The sequence below is a fragment of the Mandrillus leucophaeus genome, unplaced genomic scaffold (assembly GCF_000951045.1).
Source record: "Mandrillus leucophaeus isolate KB7577 unplaced genomic scaffold, Mleu.le_1.0 Scaffold490, whole genome shotgun sequence".
In the NCBI taxonomy this organism is placed as follows: Eukaryota; Metazoa; Chordata; class Mammalia; order Primates; family Cercopithecidae; genus Mandrillus; species Mandrillus leucophaeus.
In genome coordinates this window covers 2350157-2374929 of record NW_012105254.1, presented here as the reverse complement: position 1 = coordinate 2374929, position 24773 = coordinate 2350157, and the positions used below count along the sequence as shown (strand labels likewise).

The 24773-nt window shown below is 38.5% G+C and overlaps 1 protein-coding gene across 3 annotated transcripts in view; it reads left to right on the top strand.

Annotated features, from left to right (window-relative positions):
* The window catches only part of BMX (BMX non-receptor tyrosine kinase), a 100116-nt gene that overhangs the window by 59342 nt on the left and 16001 nt on the right, over positions 1-24773 (top strand). For all 3 annotated transcript variants that reach the window (XM_011995537.1, XM_011995538.1, XM_011995539.1), the window contains exons 5-14: positions 1187-1306; positions 3001-3065; positions 7438-7679; positions 10453-10530; positions 11205-11258; positions 14880-14934; positions 16222-16301; positions 19110-19237; positions 21400-21474; positions 22184-22355. In XM_011995537.1, the coding sequence (XP_011850927.1) occupies positions 1187-1306; positions 3001-3065; positions 7438-7679; positions 10453-10530; positions 11205-11258; positions 14880-14934; positions 16222-16301; positions 19110-19237; positions 21400-21474; positions 22184-22355 (1069 nt within the window). The remainder of the gene's footprint in view (positions 1-1186; positions 1307-3000; positions 3066-7437; positions 7680-10452; positions 10531-11204; positions 11259-14879; positions 14935-16221; positions 16302-19109; positions 19238-21399; positions 21475-22183; positions 22356-24773) is intronic.

The following is a 24773-nucleotide window of genomic DNA, read 5'->3' as shown; positions in this document are numbered from 1 at the left end:
TAGAAAAATATTAAAGATGAAATATTTATTAAATAATAAATGCAGGCATAAAAAAGAATGAGTTCATGTCCTTTGCAGGGACATGGATGAAGCTAGAAGCCATCATCCTCAGCAAACTAACACAGGAACAGAAAACCAATCACCACATGTTCTCACTCATAAGTGACAGTTGAACAATGAGAACACATGGACACATGGAGGGGAACATCACACACCAGGGCCTGTTGGGGGATGGGGGGCAAGGGGTGGGAGAGCATTAGGACAAATACTTAATGCATGGGGGGCTTAAAACCTAGATGATAGGTTGATGGGTGCTGCAAACCGGCATGGCATATGTATCCCTATGTAACAAACCTGCACATTCTGCACATGTATCCCAGAACTTAAAGTAAAATAAATATTAAAAAATTTTAAAAAGTAATAATAATCACATTGTATCGGTGTTAAATTTCCTGAGTTTGATAACTGTATTACAGTTGTATAAGGGAATGTCCTTGTTAATATAAGTTATGTACTGAAGCATTTATGGATGACATTATTTAGGTCATACAATCTACTACTTTCTCATAAATTATTAAGCACAATATAATGATGATTTTAAAAGTGAAAAAATAATACATATGTACAGAGAGAAAGTGATAAAGCAAATGTGACAATCAGTTAATAATTGGTGAATCTAGGTAAAAGACATATGGATGCTCATTGTATTAATTTTATTCTTGCAACTTTTCTGTACATTTGAAAATTTTCACAATAAAAAATAGATAGAAGTGTATGTTTATCTGGGCCTTTTTAAAGAACTTTTTGCTAAAATTTAGCCCCACCCTTCCCCTTCTGCCACAAGAAAACACCATGTGCTATAACCCACTCTCTTTCTTTACGGATATATCTCTAAAATCCTAACATCAGGCTGATCTGTATATGCATTTTACTAGTTATTTTTTCTTCAAAAATGATATGTTATTGTGTTGTTCTCAACATACTCATAGTTAGACTTTTCTTTTTTCTTTTTGGCTTATTAACTGTTGAGTGAAAGACCTATATCCTTCTGGAACCATTTGCTCTTACCTTGGTTGCTGGCCAAATGGGGTTTTTATTGTTCTGTGATTACAGCACTTACTGAATATGTTTCTCCTCTTGGATCAACGTTTGCTAACGTCTTGTTTTCTTCCTGTCTGCTCCTCAGAGATAAGGGGTAACCCCCACCTGCTGATCAAGTACCATAGTGGGTTCTTCGTGGACGGGAAGTTCCTGTGTTGCCAGCAGAGTTGTAAAGCAGCCCCAGGATGTACCCTCTGGGAAGCATGTAATGTGTGATTCCTCTGTTGGACTGGACCTTGGGTGGATAGTGCTCCATTAGGCTAAACCTGCCAGAGGCCAGAAGAGCTTGCCAGAAAACAAGATGTGCCAGATTGGTTGGCATCATGAAAATTCAGCCTTGCAGATGCTATGTGACAAATGAAATCTCATTCTAGGGTCAATTGAGTCATGGCCATTAAGATAATAGCAATACTAACGTCTGCCATTCTTTCATTTCATGAGAAACATTTTAAAAATTTTCATCATTAATCAAGCAATGAGCTGTTATTTCCTCCCATAATTTTTATTGGTTCAAGATAAACTCCAAAAAGGTAGAATATGTTGGATATGTCATCATGGTTCAAACAGCTAGGTTTCCAGTTTGATAAGAAAACCAGCTCGCTCTTCTTATAAATAACAAAAATCACAAATTGAAAAAACAACATTCTTTTTTTTTTTAAAAAAAAAAAAGATATAATTTAAGTAACACTTTTCATCACCATATATACTAAAATGATGGTCAACTTTTAAAATATATTTTTAAAGCAGTTTGCCATCCTGTATATGTGTGTTAATTTCTTAATGACATGAGAGAAGGGGTTGCTTTATGTGAAATCAGATTCTATCCAGAGTTGTATTCCCAGGGAAACAAGAGGGACTTATATATATTTAAAGTTTATAATTATTTAACATAAAGTTGTCAAAAAATACAAAATAGGAGAACTTATTTTGGTAACAGTTTTACCAGCCTGGACAAAATATGCCTGGATTACAATGGCTTTACAGAATTGAATGAGATCAGCTACAGAATAGAACTTCATGAACTGGAAAAGATACAGACACATAAAATATTTTTTAAATTCACTTCATAACGGTATTGATACCCAACAATCATGTTAATGCTACTACTGGTCATTTTACCCCCAAAAATCAATTAATAAGTATTCATTGTGTTTTCCATCTTAATTAGACTATACAATGAATATTTATTAATCTCAACTAGATCACATTGCTCTGTATACTCATGAATTATAGTGATTTAATGAACTCTACAGATTGGCTGCACATGGGCCTTCCCTCCACTGTAAGGGACTGAGGAGTAATGTCTCCTTATGGTGTTAATCATTTTCCCCAGTGGTTTTGTCTATGGTCTTTTATCATTACCTAGCAGGTCAGATTCCAGCTTTGACCATGCCCTAACTTTCTGGAAGGAGCAGGAAAAAGGCCAGAGAGAGCACTGCCTTGGGATTGCCTTCCTAGGCTCTGTCTGGATGACACTCGGCATGTGTTCTGGGTGCCACAGGTGCTGTGCCTCTGAGGAAAACTACAGAGTGTAGAGGTGTTGCAGTTCCTGAGCAGCTGTAATACTGTCTATCTGTCCAAGTACAATTTATTCCCTTGGCTTCTTCTGCTGAACTACCAGGAAGTCCATGGGCATAACAACTAAAAGAAAAAGTTGGGTGTCTTTATTTCTTTTTGTCCAAGATGCCTTGATCCACCCTTTTTCCAGGATACATGGCCTACATAGGAGCTGGGCCTTATATAGGAAAGCTACAGAATCACTCCAGATGTTGTGTCTGGATTCACTTAATCTGGAGTATTGCTTACACAAGCTGGCTCATTCTTTTAATTCATAACATTGAGTGTTTCTCTTTGTTTTGTTTAAAGTTCCTTCTGATATTACTTTGTTTTAATGCTCAGATGCTAATCTGCATATTGCAGTCAATGAAGAGAAATACAGAGTTCCTACCTTCCCAGACAGAGTGGTAAGTCAATATTTTAAAAATGTTTTTCATGGTCAGGATATATTAAATAAATCAAGAGTTGCCAGATTCAAGACTAGAAAATGTGGAATTCATTTAGACTTCCCAGCAAAGAGAGAAAAACCATGAGCTCCAGACAATAGCTATGGGTGGTATTGAATAGTGGATTCAAATATAGAACCATTGTAATATCTGATATTTTTGTATTTAATTGTTGTGTCTTTTCCTAGCCAGTAAGCCCATAAATAGTCACCAAAAAAATGTGTACATGTGGGAGATGTCCTTAAGATGGCATCACACATAACAGGCAGCTGTTATTAGCTGTCATTCTTTCCTTACCATCAACATGGCCAAGACTGTTTCATGGAAGTATCCTGGTGTTGAAATGGAACTCTATAGGACAAAAGCAGAAAACAGCATAATTCTTTCCCTCCATTATCCCTTCAAAACTATTCAGTGGGCTTTCTTCCCCGCTTCCAAATAAAGTCTTTGCCAGATTCCATAGTTTTGCAGTCACTCTGAAATGATAAAAAATTTCCCCATTACTTGTAATCATGAGAACAGCCTCTGAATTGTTCCACCCAATGTTATTATCATATGACTGCAAACATCATTCCAAGTTAAACATCCTTCACCTAGCTTGGGCCTGCATCACCTGGCAGCCTGCTTTTGGGGAGGGATTTTGGAGTGGCTGAGGTTCATGGCCCTTTCAGAGTTAGTTCCAAGGAAGACGAGGTCTAATTAAAAAAAGACACACATAGCTGTTTCTGTCATGATGTGGTGGTGGTATCTGAGTGAGTTTTCCAGCACTGACTCTTTATCTCATGGGAGACTTTTGGGAATTTCCTACTGAAGGGCAGATCCATATGTAGTTTTATGACAGGGGAGAGATTTTGATCTTCAGCTCTTGGATTTTCAGATTTTCAGCCCTCAACCTTTCAAGATGGCTGTCAGCCAACTTTTTCCCAAGGGTGGAGTTGGCCTATAAGAAAACAAACAAAACCTTGATTGCTCTGGTTAATTAAGCTGTATGTAGCTCTTTCTTGAAGTACAGGCTACTGCTCTCTTTTTGCTCCGCTCTCTTAGATTCATAGCCACAGCCTCCTGTTTTTAGGGTTCCCAGGCAGGTGTGAGCCTCCTCAAATGCCAGGATACACATAAAATGGCTTCCCAGTGGTTCTCTAGAAGTTCACCTGAAAGCAAGGGGATATCTCCACCCGCCTATTGGATCTATGGTGTCTTGGGTACTTATTTTCAGCTACACACATTCGCACACACTTACTTCTCTCTTTCTAAGTAAAAGCAACATAATTTTTGTGAATCAACATGAAAGACAAAAATAATCCATGATTGTAGTAGACTGAATAATGTCCCCCAAATTTCATGTCCATGTAGAACCTCAGAATGTGACCTTATTGGAACTAGGATCTTTGCAGACATAATTAGTTGAAGATCAAGATGAAATCACACAAAAGATGAGAGTGGGCCATAAATCCAATGACTAGTAAGATGAGAGGACACAGAGAGATACACAGAGGAGAAGGCCATGTGAAGACCTAGGAAGAGATTGGAGTTATGTTACCACAGGCCAAGGAACACCTGTTTCTTAGTCCATTTGTGTTGCTACTAAGGAATACCTGAGGCTGGGTAATTGATAAAGAAAAGAGGTTTATTTGGCTCACCGTTCTGCAGACTGTACAAGTAGCATAGCACTGGCATCTGCATCTGATGAGGGCCTTAGACTGCTTCTAGTCTAAGGAAGGAAGGGGAGCTAGTGTGTACAGAAATTGCACGGTAAGAGAGAAGAAACAAGAGAGAGGGAAGGGAGGTGGCAGACTCTTTTCAATAACCAGCTCTCATGGAAAATCATAGCGTGAGAACTCATTCACTACCATGAGAATGGCACTAGGCCTTTAATGAGGGATTGCCCCTATGACCCAAATACTTCCCGTTAAGGTCTACCTCCAACACTGGAGATCACACGTCAACATAAAATTTGAAGGGGTCGAATATCCAAACCATAGCAACTTGCAAGGACCAGAAGCTGGAAGAGGCAAGCAAAGATTTTCTCCTAGAGGCTTCAGAGTAAATACAGCAATGCTGAAACGTTTATTTTGACTTCTAACCTCTAGAACTGTGAAATAATAAATTTTTGTGGTTCTAATCCACCAGACTTGTAGCAATTTGTCATGGAAGCCCTAGGAAACAATTATAATGGTTAGGAGTTTTTACTTTGTTATTAGCAACATTGCTGTTTGGGTTTGAAAATATGTTTCAGTCCTGAAGCTTGAAAAGTATGGCCCTCTAAAACACCTAGGAGAAACGCCCAGATTAGGCAAATCTATAAAAACAAAGGGTGATCAGTGGTTGCCTGGGACCAGAGTAGGGATGGGAATTGACTGCAAATAGGTATGAGGGATCTTACTGGAGTGATGGAAAGACTGGGTTGTGGTGATGGTTATACAAGCTGATAAATTTACAGAAGTCACTGAATTCTGCACTTTAAAAAGGATGAATTACCAATAAAGTTTGTTTTTGACAACTCTAAGAGCAGAAGATAATTTAAGAGCCAGAAACCATTGCATCTAGTCTCCAGCAGGGAATTTTTTTGGCCAATGTACTGAAAATTATCAGTTAGGCAAATCAGTGGCTAAGGGTTCATAAGCCTGTATTGATTATAAGCTTCCTAGATGAACCATGGATCAGAGGGTATCATGTAAAGTATGTTTTTCTTTGTTTTGTTTTTTACCAGAGTGTTCAGTAGAGGGCTTATTTTCTGAATGGAGGAAATAAAAATCAGCTCTCTAGCTGTTCTGTTCTAAGAGATTTCCTTAAATGATTTCCATTTAAGGAACTTCCCAGTGCATTTTTCTTTGGAGATAGCCCACTTCACAGCTCATAAATAACACTGTCCTGCATAATTAAAATTTCTAGAATGTCAAAGCCTTAACTCCAAGTAAATGAAATTTCTGAAAAAGTAAAATACAGCATGACAAAAATGTTAAATGCATCTCTGTCTGTCACACACGCACAGACACACACACACAGACACACACACACACACACATTGTGAATTTTTACCTGAAGTATAACATGAACATAGAAAAGCACACAAATCCTAAGTGTTCAGCTTGATGAATTTTCACAAACTGAACACTTCTCTATAATCCACCCTCAGATAAAGAAACACAACATCACAGAATCCCAGGGACACCCTGATGTTCCCTTTCAGTCATTACTACTCTCCAAAAGTAGTTGCTAACCTGATTTATAACATCATAGATTGTTTGCCTGATTTTGACTTTTATATGAATGGAATTATAAAGTGTATAGTCATTTATTGTGTGTCTTCTTTTCTTTAATTTATGAGATTTGCCTTTTTTTTAGTATTAGTATGTGATTGTAGTTTACTGTCATCATTGTATAGAATTCAGTTGTGTGAATATACAACTGTTTTGGTTTCTTATTACTGTTCTAACAAATTACCATACAAATTTAGTGGCTTAAAGCAACAAACATTTATTCTCTTATAGTTTGGAAGATCTTATGTCTAAAATGGATCTGCACAGCTGTGTTTCCTCTGGAAGCTTTAGGGAAAAATCTGTTTCTTTGCATTTTCCAGTTCCTAAGGGGTACTTACATTCACTGGTTTCTGGCTCCTTCCCCCGTCTGCGGAACCAGAAGGTCGCAGCTCCTCTGCTGTCTAATCTCTGCTTCCATCCTCACACCTCTCTAATCTCTGACCACCTTATCTCCCTTTTATAAGGGCCCTTTTGACCACATCAGACCCACCCCCACAAAATCCAGAATAGTCACCCCATCTCAAAATCCTTAACTTAATTACAATCTGCAAAGTCCCTTTTACCATGTAAGGTATTCATGGATTCTGGGAATTAGGACATGAACATGTTCGGGAGACCATTATTCAGCCTTCAACAACCACAACATGTTTATTATTTTATTCTCTTGATGGGCATGTAGGCAGTTTCTAGTTTTTATCTAATTAAAATCTGCTATGAACATTCTTTTACAGGTCTTTTGGTTTCACTGTTGGGTATATATACATATAATTTATGAGTCATAGGGTATGACCAGATGCACATCCAGATTTACTAGATTCTGCAAACAAATTTCCAATGTTGTTGTACCACTTCATACTCCAACCAGCAAAAGTATGAGTTCCAGTTGCTCCATATCCTTGCTCATACCTTTCTTCTTTCCTTGCCTCTTTCCTTCCTCCCTTCCTCCCTCCCTTCCTCCCTCCCTTCCCTCTTTCCTTTTTCTTTCTTTCAAGAACTGATATACTTAATTGTCAGTTCCCGGTACCTGAATCTGTGCCTCACTGTGATGTGTTAAAATCTCTTCCCCTCCAAAGCTGAAGATACCTCGGGCAGTTCCTGTTCTCAAAATGGATGCACCATCTTCAAGTACCACTCTAGCCCAATACGACAATGAATCAATGAAAAACTATGGCTTCCAGCCACCATCTTCAAGTACCACTGTAGCCCAATATGACAGCAACTCAAAGAAAATCTATGGCTCCCAGCCAAACTTCAACATGCAGTATATTCCAAAAGAAGACTACCCTGACTGGGGGCAAGAAAGGAAACTGAAAAGGTAATCCCCAGCTTTCAGACCAGCTGCCCAGCATGTAGAGTAAACACTACCCCGCTACCCTGAACCTCAGCCTCAAAGCTGTTAATCCAGGCCTTAGGCTGTCCTCTCAGAAAATGTTCAGTGCTTGAGCCAGAAGCCTGGGGAAGCAGTGGCCCCACTGGGGCTGAGAAGCATAAATTTTCCATTTAGATTATCCAATCTAATGATCTCAATAATGAATGATCATTGTATTCCCTTCCCTTTCTCCTCCTTCTCCCCGCAAATATCTCCACATTCCAGAATACAGAATCTTTGAAATCTATCCTTTATATGAAAGAGCTTAGGATGGGCTTACTTCTGCAATGTGCTTCAGTGTCACTAGCCGGATGGCAAATAGCATTTCAAGCAAGGCCATGGCTTGCCTTCTTGGAATGTACAACCTCGCCTCTCCTGACCTGATTAGTCTTCTCACAGTTTTTAGCCTAAAGATTCTATCTAAAGCCAGAATTGAAAATTCCTTGAAGGCAACATGTAAATTGTGTATGTATATATCTCTTGGTCTGGCACTGAATTTGCCCTACACTCGATGCCAAATAAATGCTGAACTGAATTGCAAGATGACCATATGGAAAGGGTCAAGTGACTTCCCTTCCTTATTTCCTGTCTCAGACCTCCTTCCTATCACATTGTCTACTCTCTGCCATCTTCTCACTCGGTTATCAGCATCCCTGCAGGGAAGTCATGTCTGCCTTTCCCCACAATGGATACAGATCATCTCTCTCACTCACCATGTATCTCTTTTCATAGTTATTTTTCCTGTGTCCTTTTATTCCTTTGTTCTTTCCATCCTCATCATTTTTGCCTAAAGCCAATTACTCAAAGTTTCAATAATACAGGGCCATACGGAATTTGAAATAATGTAAGTGTATTCTTCTTGATTTTTTTTCAGTATAATAAGCCATGGTCCCTTTCATTCCAAAGTGGAACTAGAATCCTAGTGTATTAATCCTGGTGCCCAAGGGATGGGATTACATTTGTGTGCCTGTAGCCCACCGTTCTTGTGGAAGGAGAGGATCAGTAAACCCAGATGCAAGGAGAGTGGAAGTCGTGTTAATGGTGTTCCAGGTCCCCTTCCTGACAGAAACTCCAGTGATTCACTGAGAGAGGTGTGAGGTGAAACTGACTGACCTGTTTTCAAATAACCAGGAAGAACTGTTGATTCACATGGGGTTGCTGCCCAGCTACCAACTCATAAATTGCCAGATCCAACCTTTATTTAAAATGTCAATATTTTGTTCATTAAAATATTATTTATCTTGATTATTGAGTTTTTTACACTCCCTTAGATTTGCACCTCCTTAGGTTTGGTCCCAACTGTGGATTTTCCCTAGAACTTCAGGAATCTAGTTATTTTAACAAAGGATTGATTGATCACCTCTTAGCATGAGCAGCATTGCGTCTGAGAGTGAATTATAATAATTGCTAAAAGGTCTTCATGGAGCTTGACTTTTTAAAGTGCAGCCATGATTCTCAGCTCATATATGGTGGGATAATACTTTTTTATCAACTTTCTGTCATTCTTATAATCTTCCCCTGAGCTTCTTTTTAATCTGTTTTCTGTTTAGTAAGATAATCTATGCTCCTATTAAATCATTCAAATATTACAGAATATTCCATTTGCATTCCCCTAAAATGTTTTCTATGCACATGTGGCCATGTGCATAAAAAGCAAGTAAGTTCTCATGATACAGTCTTTGCCATTTGTTCTTTTCACTTGACATCTTCAGCATTTTTCCTATTTGAATACATGAGGATATACCTGACTTTTAAAATTTCATTTTCATTTAATTTTGGTAAAATATACATAACATAAAGTTTACCATCTTAATTATTTTTGAGCATACAGTTCAGTAGTGTTAAGTACATTTACATTGTTGTGCAAATTACCTGATTATTTTTAATGTCTGTAAAGTACTCATTATATAGCTATTAGGTAAACCTAAGTGATGCACTATTGATGGACATTCTCTAAGTGTTTTTAGAAACAACAAGGCTAAATAAAAGCTATTCTAGTGGGCAAGGCTCTTTGGGAAGGTTTGGCATTTTAGAGTTTAAGGGCTTTATCTAGGCATTCCTTGAAATAGAGCCAGGGGAGCATTTCCTTGCTAAGGAAGCTTGTTTCTATGAACTGTGGTTTTGAAAAAAAGTCTGGACTATGAAGGCAAACAGGAAATAGGTCCTACATTCCAGATAAAACAGCCTTTAGACTTTGAGAGGTAGGCACTTCTTCATGCTCTGCTTAATACTCCAAATAAAAGAGAGAAAATGATCTATGGCAGAGGATGATGAAAATCCTGCTTATCCATCTGTGTCCAGAAGGAGTAAAAAGATCAGCATTTTCAAGAATTTTAATTGTAGTCACATTAGCAAAGAGGAAAATAAATTATTTTAAAATATATAAGTGACAGAATGCTTGCATATCTATAAGAAAATCAGGGCAAATCCAATCAAGATGATTTATTAATCTAGATTTTCCATTGTTTGGGGTCATTATGAGCCATTATTAACAATTTTCTTTTGTTTAGGAATGTTGCCAAACTACTGCTTTTATTGGAATGCCTGAAAGAATCAAAATGTGAAAGTAACTCATTAGCTTAAATTTCCCAAACAAGTGAAATGTGTGGGTCAAAATGTCAAATAAAGCTAAAACATATGTGAACAAAATTACTTCTGTCATTTAAAATTTATAAGTAGACATATGTTTATAAACTTACAAAATGTCTCTTTTTTGCAGTAGCAGCAGCAGTGAAGACGTTGCAAGTAGTAACCAAAAAGAAAGAAATGTAAATCACACCACCACAAAGATTTCATGGTAAATCAAATTCAGATATTCCTCTACATCCAGAATATGCTTCCATTTGCAGGAAAACTTAACAAACTTGCAATAATTTTGCAGCTAGGCTTTGTACTTAAGGTAAATATAAAGCAAAAAAGTCTATGTAGTTGGCCTCTCTAGACCCTGAATGGATGACTTTTGGGTTCTAGTTTTTCTTGCACTGACTTTTCCTAGCCAGCATCCATGACATACACCAGTAGTAGCACGGACATTAGTATACCTGACCTAGGCATCTCTAGAGGGAAGAAACGCAACCTAGAATTGAATAACTCTTCCATAAGAATAGCTATATACACAACCCAATTTTTTTTTTAACTTTATACTACACCCATCTCTGAAGGAGTCTTCATCTATTTCATGAACCCACTCTTTGGAAAAAGTCAAAAAAATACAAGTTCCTCTGGGGGCTTCCTGGGGATCTCCTGTATCAAGGAACCATTCTTTCATCAAAACTTGGCATAAGCCCAACTTTTGAGTGACTCTATCTTTACTGTTGCTGTGTTGATACCTTCCCAGGTGCAGAAGGAGAAACCTAACAATCTAAATGTTAGGTGGATAAAATCAGGGTGGGATTTGATATTGCATGGCTAGGCACTTGGATTATTTCTTGGTGCTTTTTTGCACTTACGTTTTTCTCAACTTTTCTTAAGGGGATTCCCTGAGTCAAGTTCATCTGAAGAAGAGGCAAACCTGGATGATTATGAGTGAGTATTGAAAGTCTTATGGGTTCTTCTAAAACTAGACATAGATACTTCTACTCTTTTCCTCAAAGACATTAAAACAGATGACTGAGACTGTCTCAGGAGGCTGTATTTACATTGGTAAACTCATGTAAGGTTCTGGGTCATTTTTCTAGGTGACAGGTGACAATGAGCTGGGTTGTTACCAATGAAAGTATTTCCCCCAAAACTGGATTATCTAAATTGGCTGCAAATACTCATTGGATTTATCATATGTCCAGCATCACCTTCATTTTACTTTGTCTTTGTAGATGTAGCATATAATGTTTCTGCTCGTTATTTCTTTCCTGGAGACCTCTAATTAAGGTGATGTTTGAAAGCTCTTACTAACATTGAGTAATATTTTTGGAGAAGTTATTAATGATGCAGTAATTTTACAGGGTAGCACAAATGACACCTTGAACATGGCAATATTTATGTCAACAAATCTCTATTCTTAGGGTGAGCTTGGTTGTTTTTTTTTTTTTTTTTTTTTTTTAGACAGAGTTTTGCTCTTGTTGCCCAGGCTGGAGTGCAATGGCACGATCTCAGCTCATTGCAACCTCCACCACCTAAGTTCAAGCGATTCTCCTGCCTCAGTCTCCCGAGTAACTAAGATTACAGGCGCCTGCCACCATGCCCAGCTAATTTTTGTATTTTTAGTACAGACGGGGTTTTGCCATGTTCGCCAGGCTGGTCTTGAACTCCTGACCTCAGGTGATCCACCCGCCTTGGCCTCCCAAAGTGCTGGGATTACAGGTGTGAGCCACCGCACCCAGCTAATTATACACTTAAAATAGCTTAAAGAATATAATTAATTGTTTGTAACTCAAAGGATAAACGACTGAAAGGATGGATACCCCATAATCCATGATGTGATTGTTACACATTGCATGCCTGTATCAAAACATCTCATGTACCCCATAAATATATATACCTGCTGTGTACTCACAAAAATTAAAATAAAAATTACACCTGGACATCAGGCATAAATTGGACTTCTGGGCAAATAAGAATGTGTGGTCACCCCAAATATACTGAGGAGGTTGGCCTAAGTTTCCTTCCAAAATCTAAGGGTCCATCATTCTATAAATAGGGACAAATAATTGTCTCCTAGATGTAAAGATTAGTGTTAAGAAGAGGTGGGAATAATACAGCATATTGCATTTCTCAGATACTTGATACCAAATGGCACAGAATTCACTTGGATACTAGGATTATGCATATTTCCAGTTCTGTTTTTGTACAAGTGTTGTATTATTGATTTATTGGTTACATGTGAAACAGGAACTTTTCCAAAGTACGTGCTACTGTTTTCACTCCTCCTCTCATCTCTAACCCAGCCTGGCCCTAGCCATACCTGTTGCATTGGGGAAGATGTGCTGTACCCTCCACCTCTTTGTGGCATGGTCTCTTTACCACTTTCTAGCTCTCTTTCAGCTTTACTTTCTTCCCTAACATCTATTCGCAGGAAAGCATTGACGGAATAATTCATACTAAGGCATAAAAGACTGAGAATGACCAACCCATGGTCATTTCCAAAGATAATTGCACTTTAATGAAACACAAAGACTTAAACCAATGGGAGTGAACCTCTAAATGTGGATTGTAGTCTTTAGCATTTAAATAAGTTGGAAATCTTTCTCTGATTGGGTAAGCCCAGATATGACCATTTAGACAGTCTCTATTCCCATCTTTTCTGAATGCAAGTGGTGTGTGAGAGACAGACATTGAGGAAATTCTCAGGGAAGACTTGTCCTCTTAAAATCAAAAAGATACCAAAGGGAGCTCGGGATTATAGGGCTATAGGATCTGGGACTCAGTCACCTCACATTGTGCTTGATGCTCTCCCAGCTTCCTATTCTATCGGTGTCATGGGAGTTTTTGTTTTATGGCCATAATTTCATGAGCAATTCCAGTCAATTGCATTAAAGACAGAAGCACTAAGCACTGAGATTTAGATAGAAAATCATGTGTTAATGAACTAGACTAGGCCAGGCCAGGCACAGTGGCACATACCTATAATCTCAGCACTTTGAGAGGCCGAGCTAGGTAGATCGCTTGAGCTCAGAAGTTTGATACCAGCCGGGGCAACATGACAAAACTTTGTCTCTACGAAAATACAAAAATTAGCCAGGTGTGGTTGCCCATGCCTGTAGTCCCAACTACTTGGGAGGCTGAGGTGCGAGGATCACTTGAGCCCGGGAGGTCAAAGCTGTAATGAGCCGAGATCATGCCACTGCACTCCAGCCTATGTGACAGAGTGAGATCCTGTCAAAACAAAGAAACAAAACAACAACAACAACAAAAACCCTTATGCCTAGGACTCTGCTGCTCTGTCATTGAAATACTAAAATATTATTTAAAACAATAAGAGGCAGGCCTCAGCAAAATTATGACACAGGCAACGTTTGTATGTGTGTGGGGGGTATAATGTATAGGGTATATAGGTTATATCACCTTGCCTCTCCAGGTCTCTCTCCTGATTCCTGGTTTTCTTCCTTCTATTCCCCTGTAGGTACATATCCTGTATCATAGCTCCTGAAGGGCCTTTTGATTAGCTAGTATTACCTTAAAATGTTGACTAATAAGAAAACCTATCAGTTAATATTTCAAGTATTAGTTATACAGTATCCATAATGGTAGAGTTGAAAGAGACTTTCAGACTTATCAAGATCAACCCTCTCCCTAGTTTTACGGGCAGGGAAGTCCAAGGTCAAACAAGGCCAAGTGGCTTGTTCGAAGTCATACAATTACACATAGGGAAGTTATGCCTAGAACCCAGACCTCCAAGCTGGGTGGCCTAAGGCTCTTTCTATTTTATTGAACTGTCCACCAGCTTACATCCCTTCCCAAAACTCATACAGAGATTATACAGAGAATCACTTCCTATCTATTCCTGCCAAGTTCTGAGATACCTTCTACATTGAATTTCTCCTACAACTCCTCCCTTCTGCCCTCACCCTCCTCTTGTACTTCTTTCCTCTGCAAATGTTATCTTCTAGCCAGTCGGTCCTCCCACTCACCCAAACCCATGCTACATCCCACCCCGTGCCCTACTTTTACTCATTTCCTAAGTAGGACATTCTGTCTAAAACCCAAAGGCCACAGACATTGTTGCCCTCACATGAGAAACAGCTCTTGGCCTGTTGAGCTCCACATATAAAGTAAAAGCATTTGATCTGAAAATAGATGTTATCATCATATTATTACAAGGAAATTATATGACTGGAAGATAAGGGCTTTCATCCTTGGCAGCCCTGACTTTCCTCTTGGAATATTCTTCATAGGTCTAATCTCTAACCCTTACTCAAAATGGTAAAATGTAGGAAAATTTAGAAGTCACCCAGAAGAAAACCAAAGATTCCTAAATGCCAGCCCATTTAAAAATTAGATGTGCAGACCCCACCCCAATATCAGAATTTGGTAATGGGGACTTAAGCATCTGTAGGTTTGAAAAGCTCCTCAAATGATTCTCTTGAGCAGTTAGGCTTGGAAACCCCTGAGGTAAGCCAATGCCTCATTTTACAGATTAGAAAGTTGAGTGTCAAGCTATACAATCTAAAACTTATTGATTCTCACATATAAATTTTTTTCCTTTTGCAGCTGGTTTGCTGGTAACATCTCCAGATCACAATCTGAACAGTTACTCAGACAAAAGGTAAATAGTCTTGTCTTTAAAACAGCCTCACAGAATCTCTTTGTATTTTGGGGTCCAGAGGCTGATGCATTTCTCATAGAAACCTTGCTGCTAATTATATAGTCAAGTCATTGTAGTGTTGCTTGTCCAGTCTGTGGGTTGCCCGACTCTTCATGTCTAGCCACTACTTCTGTGTCCATTATTTATTGCTGCATAATAAACCACTCCTAAATTTAGTGGCTTGAAGCAGCGGGATTTATGATATCTCGTGATTCTGTGAGTCAGCTGGGCCAGCAGTTCTTAGGCAGGTTTTGCTTAGGGGCACACCTGTGGCTGCATTTGGGTGGTGGGTTGACTGGGGGCTTGGGTTTAGCTGAGGCAGTCAAGTGGAGTTCCACAGTTCTTCCCCAAACAGCCTCTCCATGTGCCTTTCTTGGGCCGCCTCACAGCATGGTGATCTCAAGGCAGTGGTTGAAGAGGACGAGCCCCATGGTGCAAGCACTTTTCAAGTCTCTGCTTTCGTTGTGTTTGCTAAGGTCCCATTGGTCATAGCAAGTCACATGACTCAGCCTAGAGTCAGTATGGGAAGGGACTGCTCAGAGCATGAATAAAAGAAATGATTTATTGGAGGCTGTCAATGTAGCCATTAACCTGAGCTCTGTCACTGCTCATTAGCACCTAGACCAGAGTATAGCAGATGTGATACAGTATATGTTTATCTGACTTTATTACTAATTAGTATGGAATGCCAGTAGCAAACTCTTTTGATTTCTAAAAATGACACTTCGATATAGTTTAACCTGATAAAAACACTAAACACTACACTTATTTCTTTGAGGGGTGCTAGTGAGAATGTAATGACTTCATGTGGTGTTTTGTCACATTCATAGTTTATAATCTGCTCTTTCTGAACCTTCATCGCTTAGTATTAGCACAAGTCATTGAGAAAGACAGCTTGAGTATAGAACTTTAACAACTGATTTATTCTGGATGTTTGGTTTTCTAAAACCTTCCAAGGGCATGATACAGTGATACATGGTTCGAAATTGCATTTCTTAAAGATGAAAACATTAGGCTTACATAAGCACAACACCGAGAAAAGTATGTGATAGGGTTAAACATTAATTGGAGAGGAAGAGTTCATACACATAGGGAAGATCTGTAAAGAGATTGAGTGAGAAACCTGTGCCCTTTGTGACATATAAAGTCAATCAAAAAGATTTATTTTCCAACTACCTACCGTGCAAAATCATTTTCGAGAATAATGAAAATATTTTCTGTTCCTTCTATATTTTCCTTCCTTTTTAGGGAAAAGAAGGAGCATTTATGGTTAGAAATTCGAGCCAAGTGGGAATGTACACAGTGTCCTTATTTAGTAAGGCTGTGAAGTAAGTATGATAAGGATTTATTTCTTTTACCTTTCTGCATATATTCTTTGAATATGCTGGTCACAGTCACATTTTGGGATAAGACATCATCTTTAAACTCTGGAATTTTAAATCAAAGTATTTCTGTTGAATGTGACCATTTGTAGTTGCCTCCACCACCCTCACCCCACTGCCCCACCATCCTTGCCCCACTACTTTCAAGAGGCCATTCTCTGGCTAATCCTCTCTTGCCCCACCCTAGGCAGTAACAGAGTGCCCAGAGCACAGCATGCCTCAGTAAATGTTTATTAAGAGACTCTCGGGTGATTCCCTTTCACTCAGGTCTAAGCCTAGAAAGAAAAAAAAAATAGCAGTGGAGCCTCTATACTCTCAGCCCTAGCCACCTGCTGAGCAAAGGTGCCTACTCCAGTGTCCAGTTCTCAGTAAGTCCTTCCACTGGGTTCGGAGTTAGCAGAAAGGTTGACTCAGTGCCGCTGTGTTCTCTACACAGCTTCCTTCCAGGGCTCTGTCCTCTTTGTGTGACTAAAAGTTCTTGTTTGAGGCCAAATTTCTAGATCCAATTCCTGGCTCTACTATTTCAGGGCTTTGTGACATTGGGCAAGTTTCTCAGCCTCTGTGCCTCAACTTGTTCATTTGAAAGGGGAACATAATGATTGTTATGTTCCATGAGTGGAGTGAGTTAATTCATATGTTATATCCAGAACAGTGCCTGACACATAGTAAGCACTTAATAAACTAACAGTAATTACTATTATTGTGGTTGTTGCTGCTGGGGAAGAGTAGTTCTACCTGCTGCACTCCCTGTACCCTAACACTTGGGCATAAAAGACACTCCACAGTCATCTCATGCAAATCATCATCAGAATCCTTCTCCAGAGTTTTACAAGCCACTTTCTTATCGGTAGTTAGCTCTTTTTTTCCTTCTGATCATCCTCCAAAGCAAATGGGAAAGCTGTTTTTATTTACACCATATTGCAGATGAGAGGATTGAGGTTCAAAAAGAGCTTGTGAAGACCTACCTGGAGCTAATAAGTGACTAGTTGAAGCTGGGCTTCCAATAGCCAAGTCATATTCCTTCATCTACACCTCTGTGCTTACACTGAACTCCCAATATTTTGGAATGAGAATCTGGTCAAATACTGATTAGGATCTTTTTTAAAAAATTTCTATGTGTGCGACTCTTTTTTAGCAGCTATATTGAATGATCGTCTGCCTTGGTGCCTTCTCCATGTGCCCTACCCCACAGTGCATATATGTATATTTATAATAATGAAGTAATAAAAACGTTATTTTATTTTGAAATTTTTTACAGAGTGCCTACCTACACTTGAGATAATAGGATGTACCCTGAATTGTCCCACAGCACTTTCCAATGACAGAATCCACGTCCCCAGCGTATCTCATATATTATTTTTCACATGGTAACACCTGGATGCTGGCTAAAGCCAACCCAGTAAGAATCAGGAGAAGACTTTGTTGACCGAGTATCAAAAGCTTTGTGGTCCTCTGGCCCTGCAGTTTCAGCCAAACCTGGTATCAGATGTCCTCCTAGTCGAGTTTCTTGACTCCAGATTCATTTTTTAAGGTAGCCAGGTGGATAAATCAGCAAATAGATAAAGAATCAAATGAATACAGAAGCCCTCTTTTATGAAACCTCATCAATGGCCTTCAGTGAATTGTATGCTGACACCAAAAGCTGATTAAACATTTGCAGCAAAGAGAAGAACCCTTTCTCCTTTAGCACTTGCAATTTTTACTCGGTTGATGTTACAGCAACAATTTTTAAATTTTTTTAGCTTTTATTTTAAGTTGATGGGTACATGTGCAGGTTTGTTATAAAGGTAAACTCTTGTCATGGGGCTTTCTTGTAGAGATTATTTCATCCCCCAGGTACTAAGCCTAGTATTCAATAGTTATTTTTTCTGCTCCTCTCCCTCCTCCCATCCTCCACACTCAAGTAGGCCTCAGTGTCCACTGTTTTCCTCTATGTGTCCATGTGTTCTCATCATTTAGCTCCCACTTACAAGTAAGAACATGTGATATTTGGTTTTCTGTCCCTGTGTTAGTTTTCTATACAGCAACAATTTATTAACTGTTTCTTATATGCCAGGCATAACCATATAGGGTAGCTAGTGAGTGATAGAACTAAAATCAAAGCCTGGCTCTTGACCACTATGTAATTGTCTACAATGTAAGACAGGTGTATCATTCCTGATTAGCTTAAATCAGCGTGCATCAAGTCAGCATTATTGTATAAAAGCAGAGGAAAAGAAAAAAGTGTTTTATGTGGAGAGGGTACAAGTTCACATGAGGAACTAAAGGACATCCCCACCTACTTCATTCTGCATGCCCCAAAAGAGCCTCCTTCCATGTTTTGGGGTGAGGATACCCAACAGCCTAATCACCTTTACCTCCCTCATTTCCACCTCTGTTATTATCCTATAAGATAATTTATGCTCAGAATAATGATCCTGAAGAACTGTAAGCCTCTTGATCATCAAAGAAAGATTCCAGTTTTATACACTTACTAAGGGAGGAGAAGCCTGGAAAGTTGGAATTTTACTGTACATGAATTCTATATGTGCACCAAAAGATACATTGGGTTCAGAGAAGAACTCTCTTCCATAATTACTTTTATAGTTTACACCAGGTGTCAAGACTGAGAAAAACACCAGATGCCAAGACTGAGAAACCCTCCCTGACTTCCCTCTCCAAAATTTGCAAATGCATCTAAAATAATTATTTAACCCTGCTTAATCAAGTTTTAATTGTTTATTTAAAACGTTCTAACATTCTCTCTGTTATTAGTGATAAAAAAGGAACTGTCAAACATTACCATGTGCATACAAATGCTGAGAACAAGTTATACCTGGCAGAAAACTACTGTTTTGATTCCATTCCAAAGCTTATTCATTATCACCAACACAATTCAGCAGGTAACTTATTTTAGTTTTTCCTTTTATGGGCCCTTGTTCTTAAATATTAATTTTCTTGGATAATACTGACCCTCCTAATATTCTTAATTATATAAGGAACCGTGAAAGTAGGAAAAAATCCTCTCAAGTCTTTTGCCTATCCTAATTTTTAACTTACATTCCTAGGAATATAACGTGATTGTCTCCTTAATGCCAGAAAGAATGAAATTGAGTAAACTAGGTGACTTAGAAAGAGAAATTCTCTTTATAAAAATATTTGTAGGATTTTTCTGTGTATAGAAGCAAGAGGATTATAAATTTTAAATATTATACAAATATACATATATATCATTGGATCATGGACCAATTGTCTATTATGACAGGGTTTTTTGCATGCTGACACTAGCCCTTACTAATCATTACATATATAAATAGAAATTGTATATTATGTATATACATTACATTTTTAGAGAGATGAGATCGTTCTACACATATTGCTCAGCTTACATTCTTTCCTCAACATGTCTTAGAGGTTTATCCATGCAAATACAAAGAGTTTACTTTGGTCTATTTAACAGCTGCGTAGAATTCTACCATAGTTACCCCACAATTTATTCACCTAGCCCTCTGTTGATTAGCAGTTGGATCATGTCCAATATTTTCACATTATAATGGATGCTTCAGTGCACAATTCTGCATGCATAGCTCTGTCCATCTATATGAGTGGTTTCTATAGCCAAATCCCTAGAAATGGAATTTCTGAGACAAAGGCTAAGAATACTTAAAATGTACAGATTGCCAACTGCTTTTCAGAAATGTACAATCCTACTAACAACATTTTCTCTCATCCTCACCAACACTGGGTGTTATTAATCTTCTAAATTTTTGCCTAATCAACTGATGAAAATACATCTAGAAATACCCTCTGTTTTCTAGAATAGTGCCACTTAAGAGCAGTGGCTGAGTGAATGTCCAATTTCCACTTAAGAGCAGTGGCTGAGTGAATTTCCAATTTCCACTTAAGAGCAGTGGCTGAGTGAATTTCCAACAGTGAGTAAAAATAAGCCATAAGCTCAGCACTAAATTTGTGCTACTTTATATGACTTGATTGCATGCATGTAGGTAAACTGGCCTCACTTCTGGCTTTCATTTTGGTTTCTACTGTTGTGTTTCCTTTGCCCCAATTTCCTCAAATGTTTATTTTAACCTGTAGTACCTCAGAAGTACCTTTTGGAAAAGGTATTGGACAAACAGACATCTCTAAGTGAAACGATTCCACTGCAGAGGATGCACAGGAAACTTCACAGGATATCAGTAGGAAATATTAAGATGTTTATTTAGATTTGGATTTTTATCTCATTCTCTTACATTTTCTGTTTGTGATTGTATTTTTATAATTCACACCAAATATATATTTTATAGAAACGTACTAATTTTTATATTTTAATTAATTAATTAAGCTGATTAAAGATGAAGGATTTTTATCAAGCAGAGAAACAAGAAAAAAACATAAAAGTGAAGGATTTTAAAAGTTTGGAGACCACTCATATAAAAACCAGACAAATATATAGAAAAAGGAAGGAGGGGAAAAGTACATGTGTGATAGGTCCCTTGACTTGGAGAGCATTCCACATTTAAAGCAAAAAACATATATACATATATTTGTAATGGGTTCTTTCAAGCAACTATTAAATTTTATAATTATTTTAACCCAGTTTTACCATAACTAAATATAAACAATTAAAATGACTTGACCACTTAATGAAACTTAGTAATAGGTTCAGTTTTTACAAATTCAGATGGCTTATTATTTTTTATCCTTCTGTATTGTTTGAATTTTTTGTCAAATGTATGTGCTGTGTGTACACATATTTAAGCATAAGATGGTAAAGACATAGCAAAAAAGAAGGGAGAGAATTTTTAAAGATTCCATCATGCAATTAATTTCTATGGGATTTTTAAAAATCACATACAGTGTTTTCGTCATCTAATTTTTGCTTTGCATTGAGCTAATTAGTCAAGTTAAGCACAACTACAACATGAATGGATTCTCTCTCTGCATTACAACATTCTGAACTCTTTGCTTTTTCAGCCACTTTGGAGAAAGACTAGTTGTGAACCAATGTTACATAATGTGATGGGATATGATGTAATGATGTGATATGATGCTGATTCCATTGCAGGCATGATCACACGGCTCCGCCACCCTGTGTCAACAAAGGCCAACAAGGTCCCAGACTCTGTGTCCCTGGGAAATGGTATGGAAACATTCCTGGACTCTTAAACTCCATTTTCCATCATTTTTGATTGAATAATATATGGTTAATTTACTGACAAAAAAAAAAAAAAAAAAAAGGGAGGAAAGACAGGAAGGAGGCCTCTGCTCAGATTGTATCAGGAAGGATTTTCTTTTAAAAAAAAAAAATCTGTCCTCTCAACCTAAATCTGTAAGCTTCTAGCATCACCAAAAAGATCATCAATTTGTTTTCTCTTATTAGACCCCATTATTAGCCTCCAGCACCCCACTGTCCTTTCTTTTTCCTGGATTTTGTGCCCACTCAGCAGAGCTAGTATCCAACCTTATGTTTTAGGACGATCACATCCACCCCGATCACAGTTTAATTTTTTTATTTAAAAAAATCTAACAATGTTTTACCAACCTAAGGACATCGAGTACATTTTGATGCTGAGCCTCTCCAAGATGCCTCTGATTGGCAAATTGTTTTTGCTCTGAGCCTTCTTGTCAAATAACTGTAGCTACTTCAAGAATAGTGTCCTGGTGCCATCGTCAAGTAGCCACAAGACCACATCACTAAGGTTTTTTTTTTTTAATTTATCAACTTAAAATAAAAAGTCTTGTTTATATTGTCACTGTGAAACTCCCATTGGAGAAGAAATCACTTGGGAAGCTGTCAGCCCCAGAGCTTTCTATGCTCATCCTAAAGAATGTCTGTCTTGCCTTGTTAGGAATCTGGGAACTGAAAAGAGAAGAGATTACCTTGTTGAAGGAGCTGGGAAGTGGCCAGTTTGGAGTGGTCCAGCTGGGCAAGTGGAAGGGGCAGTATGATGTTGCTGTTAAGATGATCAAGGAGGGCTCCATGTCAGAAGATGAATTCTTTCAGGAGGCCCAGACTATGACGTAAGTTTTTCCCAAGGAATGGCTCTTTAGCCCTCATCATGGGAGGGCATTAGCACTAATAGGCCTGCTCTTAACTTTGCAAGGCCTAGAGCAAAAGTCCACATACTGTATCATAGACATAAATATTTAGAAGTTATAAATCGGACTAACACACTGTTAAATCAAATCAGTCTTATGCTCCTACTTTTGAAGGTATATGAAATATACCTTCATAACAACCTGAAAGGCCATATTCAAATTTAGAATTTCCAAGACTCTACAAAGAAACCAGCCTCTGGCCTGTGGTCTTCCAAACTCCACCCCTGCCCCTCTCCCCCCACACCCAACTCTGTCCTGCACTATAAGGGGCCTCAGTAGTTATGTGCAGACAGAATATTCAGTACACACAAGCTCCCTCTCTGTCTCCCACAAACAGTTATCTAGTGGCTAATAATCTTGGCTAGGGGTAGCGTGCTTTACCCTTAAGCGGACAGACCCCTCAAGGAAGAGTCAGCACAGGTCTTGAAAGAGGACTCAGGACTACATGGATGTGTGATTTCAGAGTCCTAGTGCTCTAAGGGTGGCTGAGAAAGGGATATATAGGAATTGAGTAGGCATGCCTCCTTGGCCCTGTGGCCTCCTTGCCCTGTGGGGAGGTGCACGGTGGGATGAAGAACAGAGTGGGGCTACCACCCAGAACTAATGCAGTACTGAAAACTAATGCTCTACCAACAGTATCCTTTTCCATCTTGCTACCTTCAATACAGTCTAATACTCTTCCTAATGTGTCTCAGCTCCCAGCACAACAGCCTTCAATTCTTGGCAATACATATGTGTTCTCTTTCCATCTGTGTCTTCTCTCTCTCTCTCTCTCTATCCCTCTCTCTCCCTCTCTCTTTCAGTTATATATAATTCTCCCTCTTCTTGTCAACATAGTAAGTCAGACTTTGCAGAGTGACCACCATTCAGGTTTGCCGAGGTCTGGGAGGTTTTAGCACTGAACGTCCTGTGTCCTAGGAAACCTCTCAGCCACAGGCAAACCAGGACAGTTGGTCACTCTACTTTTAGAGAATCGATCAGTATGGTATGAAAAATGATGTTATAGTAGGTCTCTGGTCAAAAATAGTTGAAATAAAAAAATTCCTAACCTGCTAGAGATTGAGAGCACTTTTAAAATTTTTACTTAAACAGTTATACTGTACAGTGTTTACAGGCATTTCTCTAAGCACTTTATAAATATCAACTCACTTAATTCCCATAAGAAACCTATGAGGGTTGTACCATTGTTATCTTAGATTTACAGGAAACTGAAGCACAGAACTGTTGAATAACTTGTCCAGAGTCAGCAAGCTAGTAAAAGTGGAAAAGCAGAGATACAAACCCAGGTAGACATTCTTGGGTCCATTTCTTTAGTCATTCTTTTATGAAGACCCAAGGAACCAGGAAAGTCAGAACAATCACTTTTACCATAATTGTACAATTATTTGGAGGCAGAGATGCTATGTGAATATAGGCCTTTCACCCCAGCTGGCTTCATGGGCATATGAGATCTGCACAGTTGCAAGGGCCCCCAGTACCTAGAAGGGCCCTGTGCTTGGTGTAATGCTCTGCTGTTGCCATCTTCAAATAATACTTTGTGATTTTTAAACAAGGATTCCTGCATTTTCATTTTGCATTGGTGCCTGCAGTTATGTAACTGGTTCTGCCTTCAGCGATTGGACTGTCACAAAACTGGGAAGGGGGCCCTTGATATTCTCGTGTTGTAGGACAGATTTCTGCCAGATAGGAACTTTCTGCCAGATTTTTCTCATGGTTACAGGCTCATGGTGTAACCCCTGTGTCTTGGTATAACTTTAAAACATATTTTTACCATTACCAAGCTGGTATCCATAAAAAAAAACACACAAGAAGTCATTTAAAAACATCACCTAATCATAAAGAAAGATGTCAAACTGTGCCACACTGGGAAAAAGTCTAATCCCAAATGTAGGGGTCAAACTGAAGCCTATCATGTGAGGAGTATCAGTTAATATGGTGCCCTACCTTCAGCTGCCTGGGCAGTGACTGAATTTGTTCAAGGAATATTCCTTTATTGGGTGATGGACCTTTGTGCCATTGCAAGCCTTCCCTTTGAAGGGAGCAGTGTTGAGTACCATGCAAGTCTCCAAAACTGCTAAAAGATGAATACTCCCAAGCTCATCACCTTGAGTGACATGATAAGCATTGTCTGTATAGTTAAACTAAGAAGGAAGAAAATAACTTAAAATTTAATAAATTCTTATTAAAATATCTAAGACTTCACATGTTAAATTTAGACTTCTTTACACATTTGAACATTACAGAATAATCCTGTAAATTGGTAAAATTAGATTAATCATATACGAACAAGCTAATGAGCTTGTAAAAACTGAATGTCCCTTCTCAAAAGAAGACATTTAT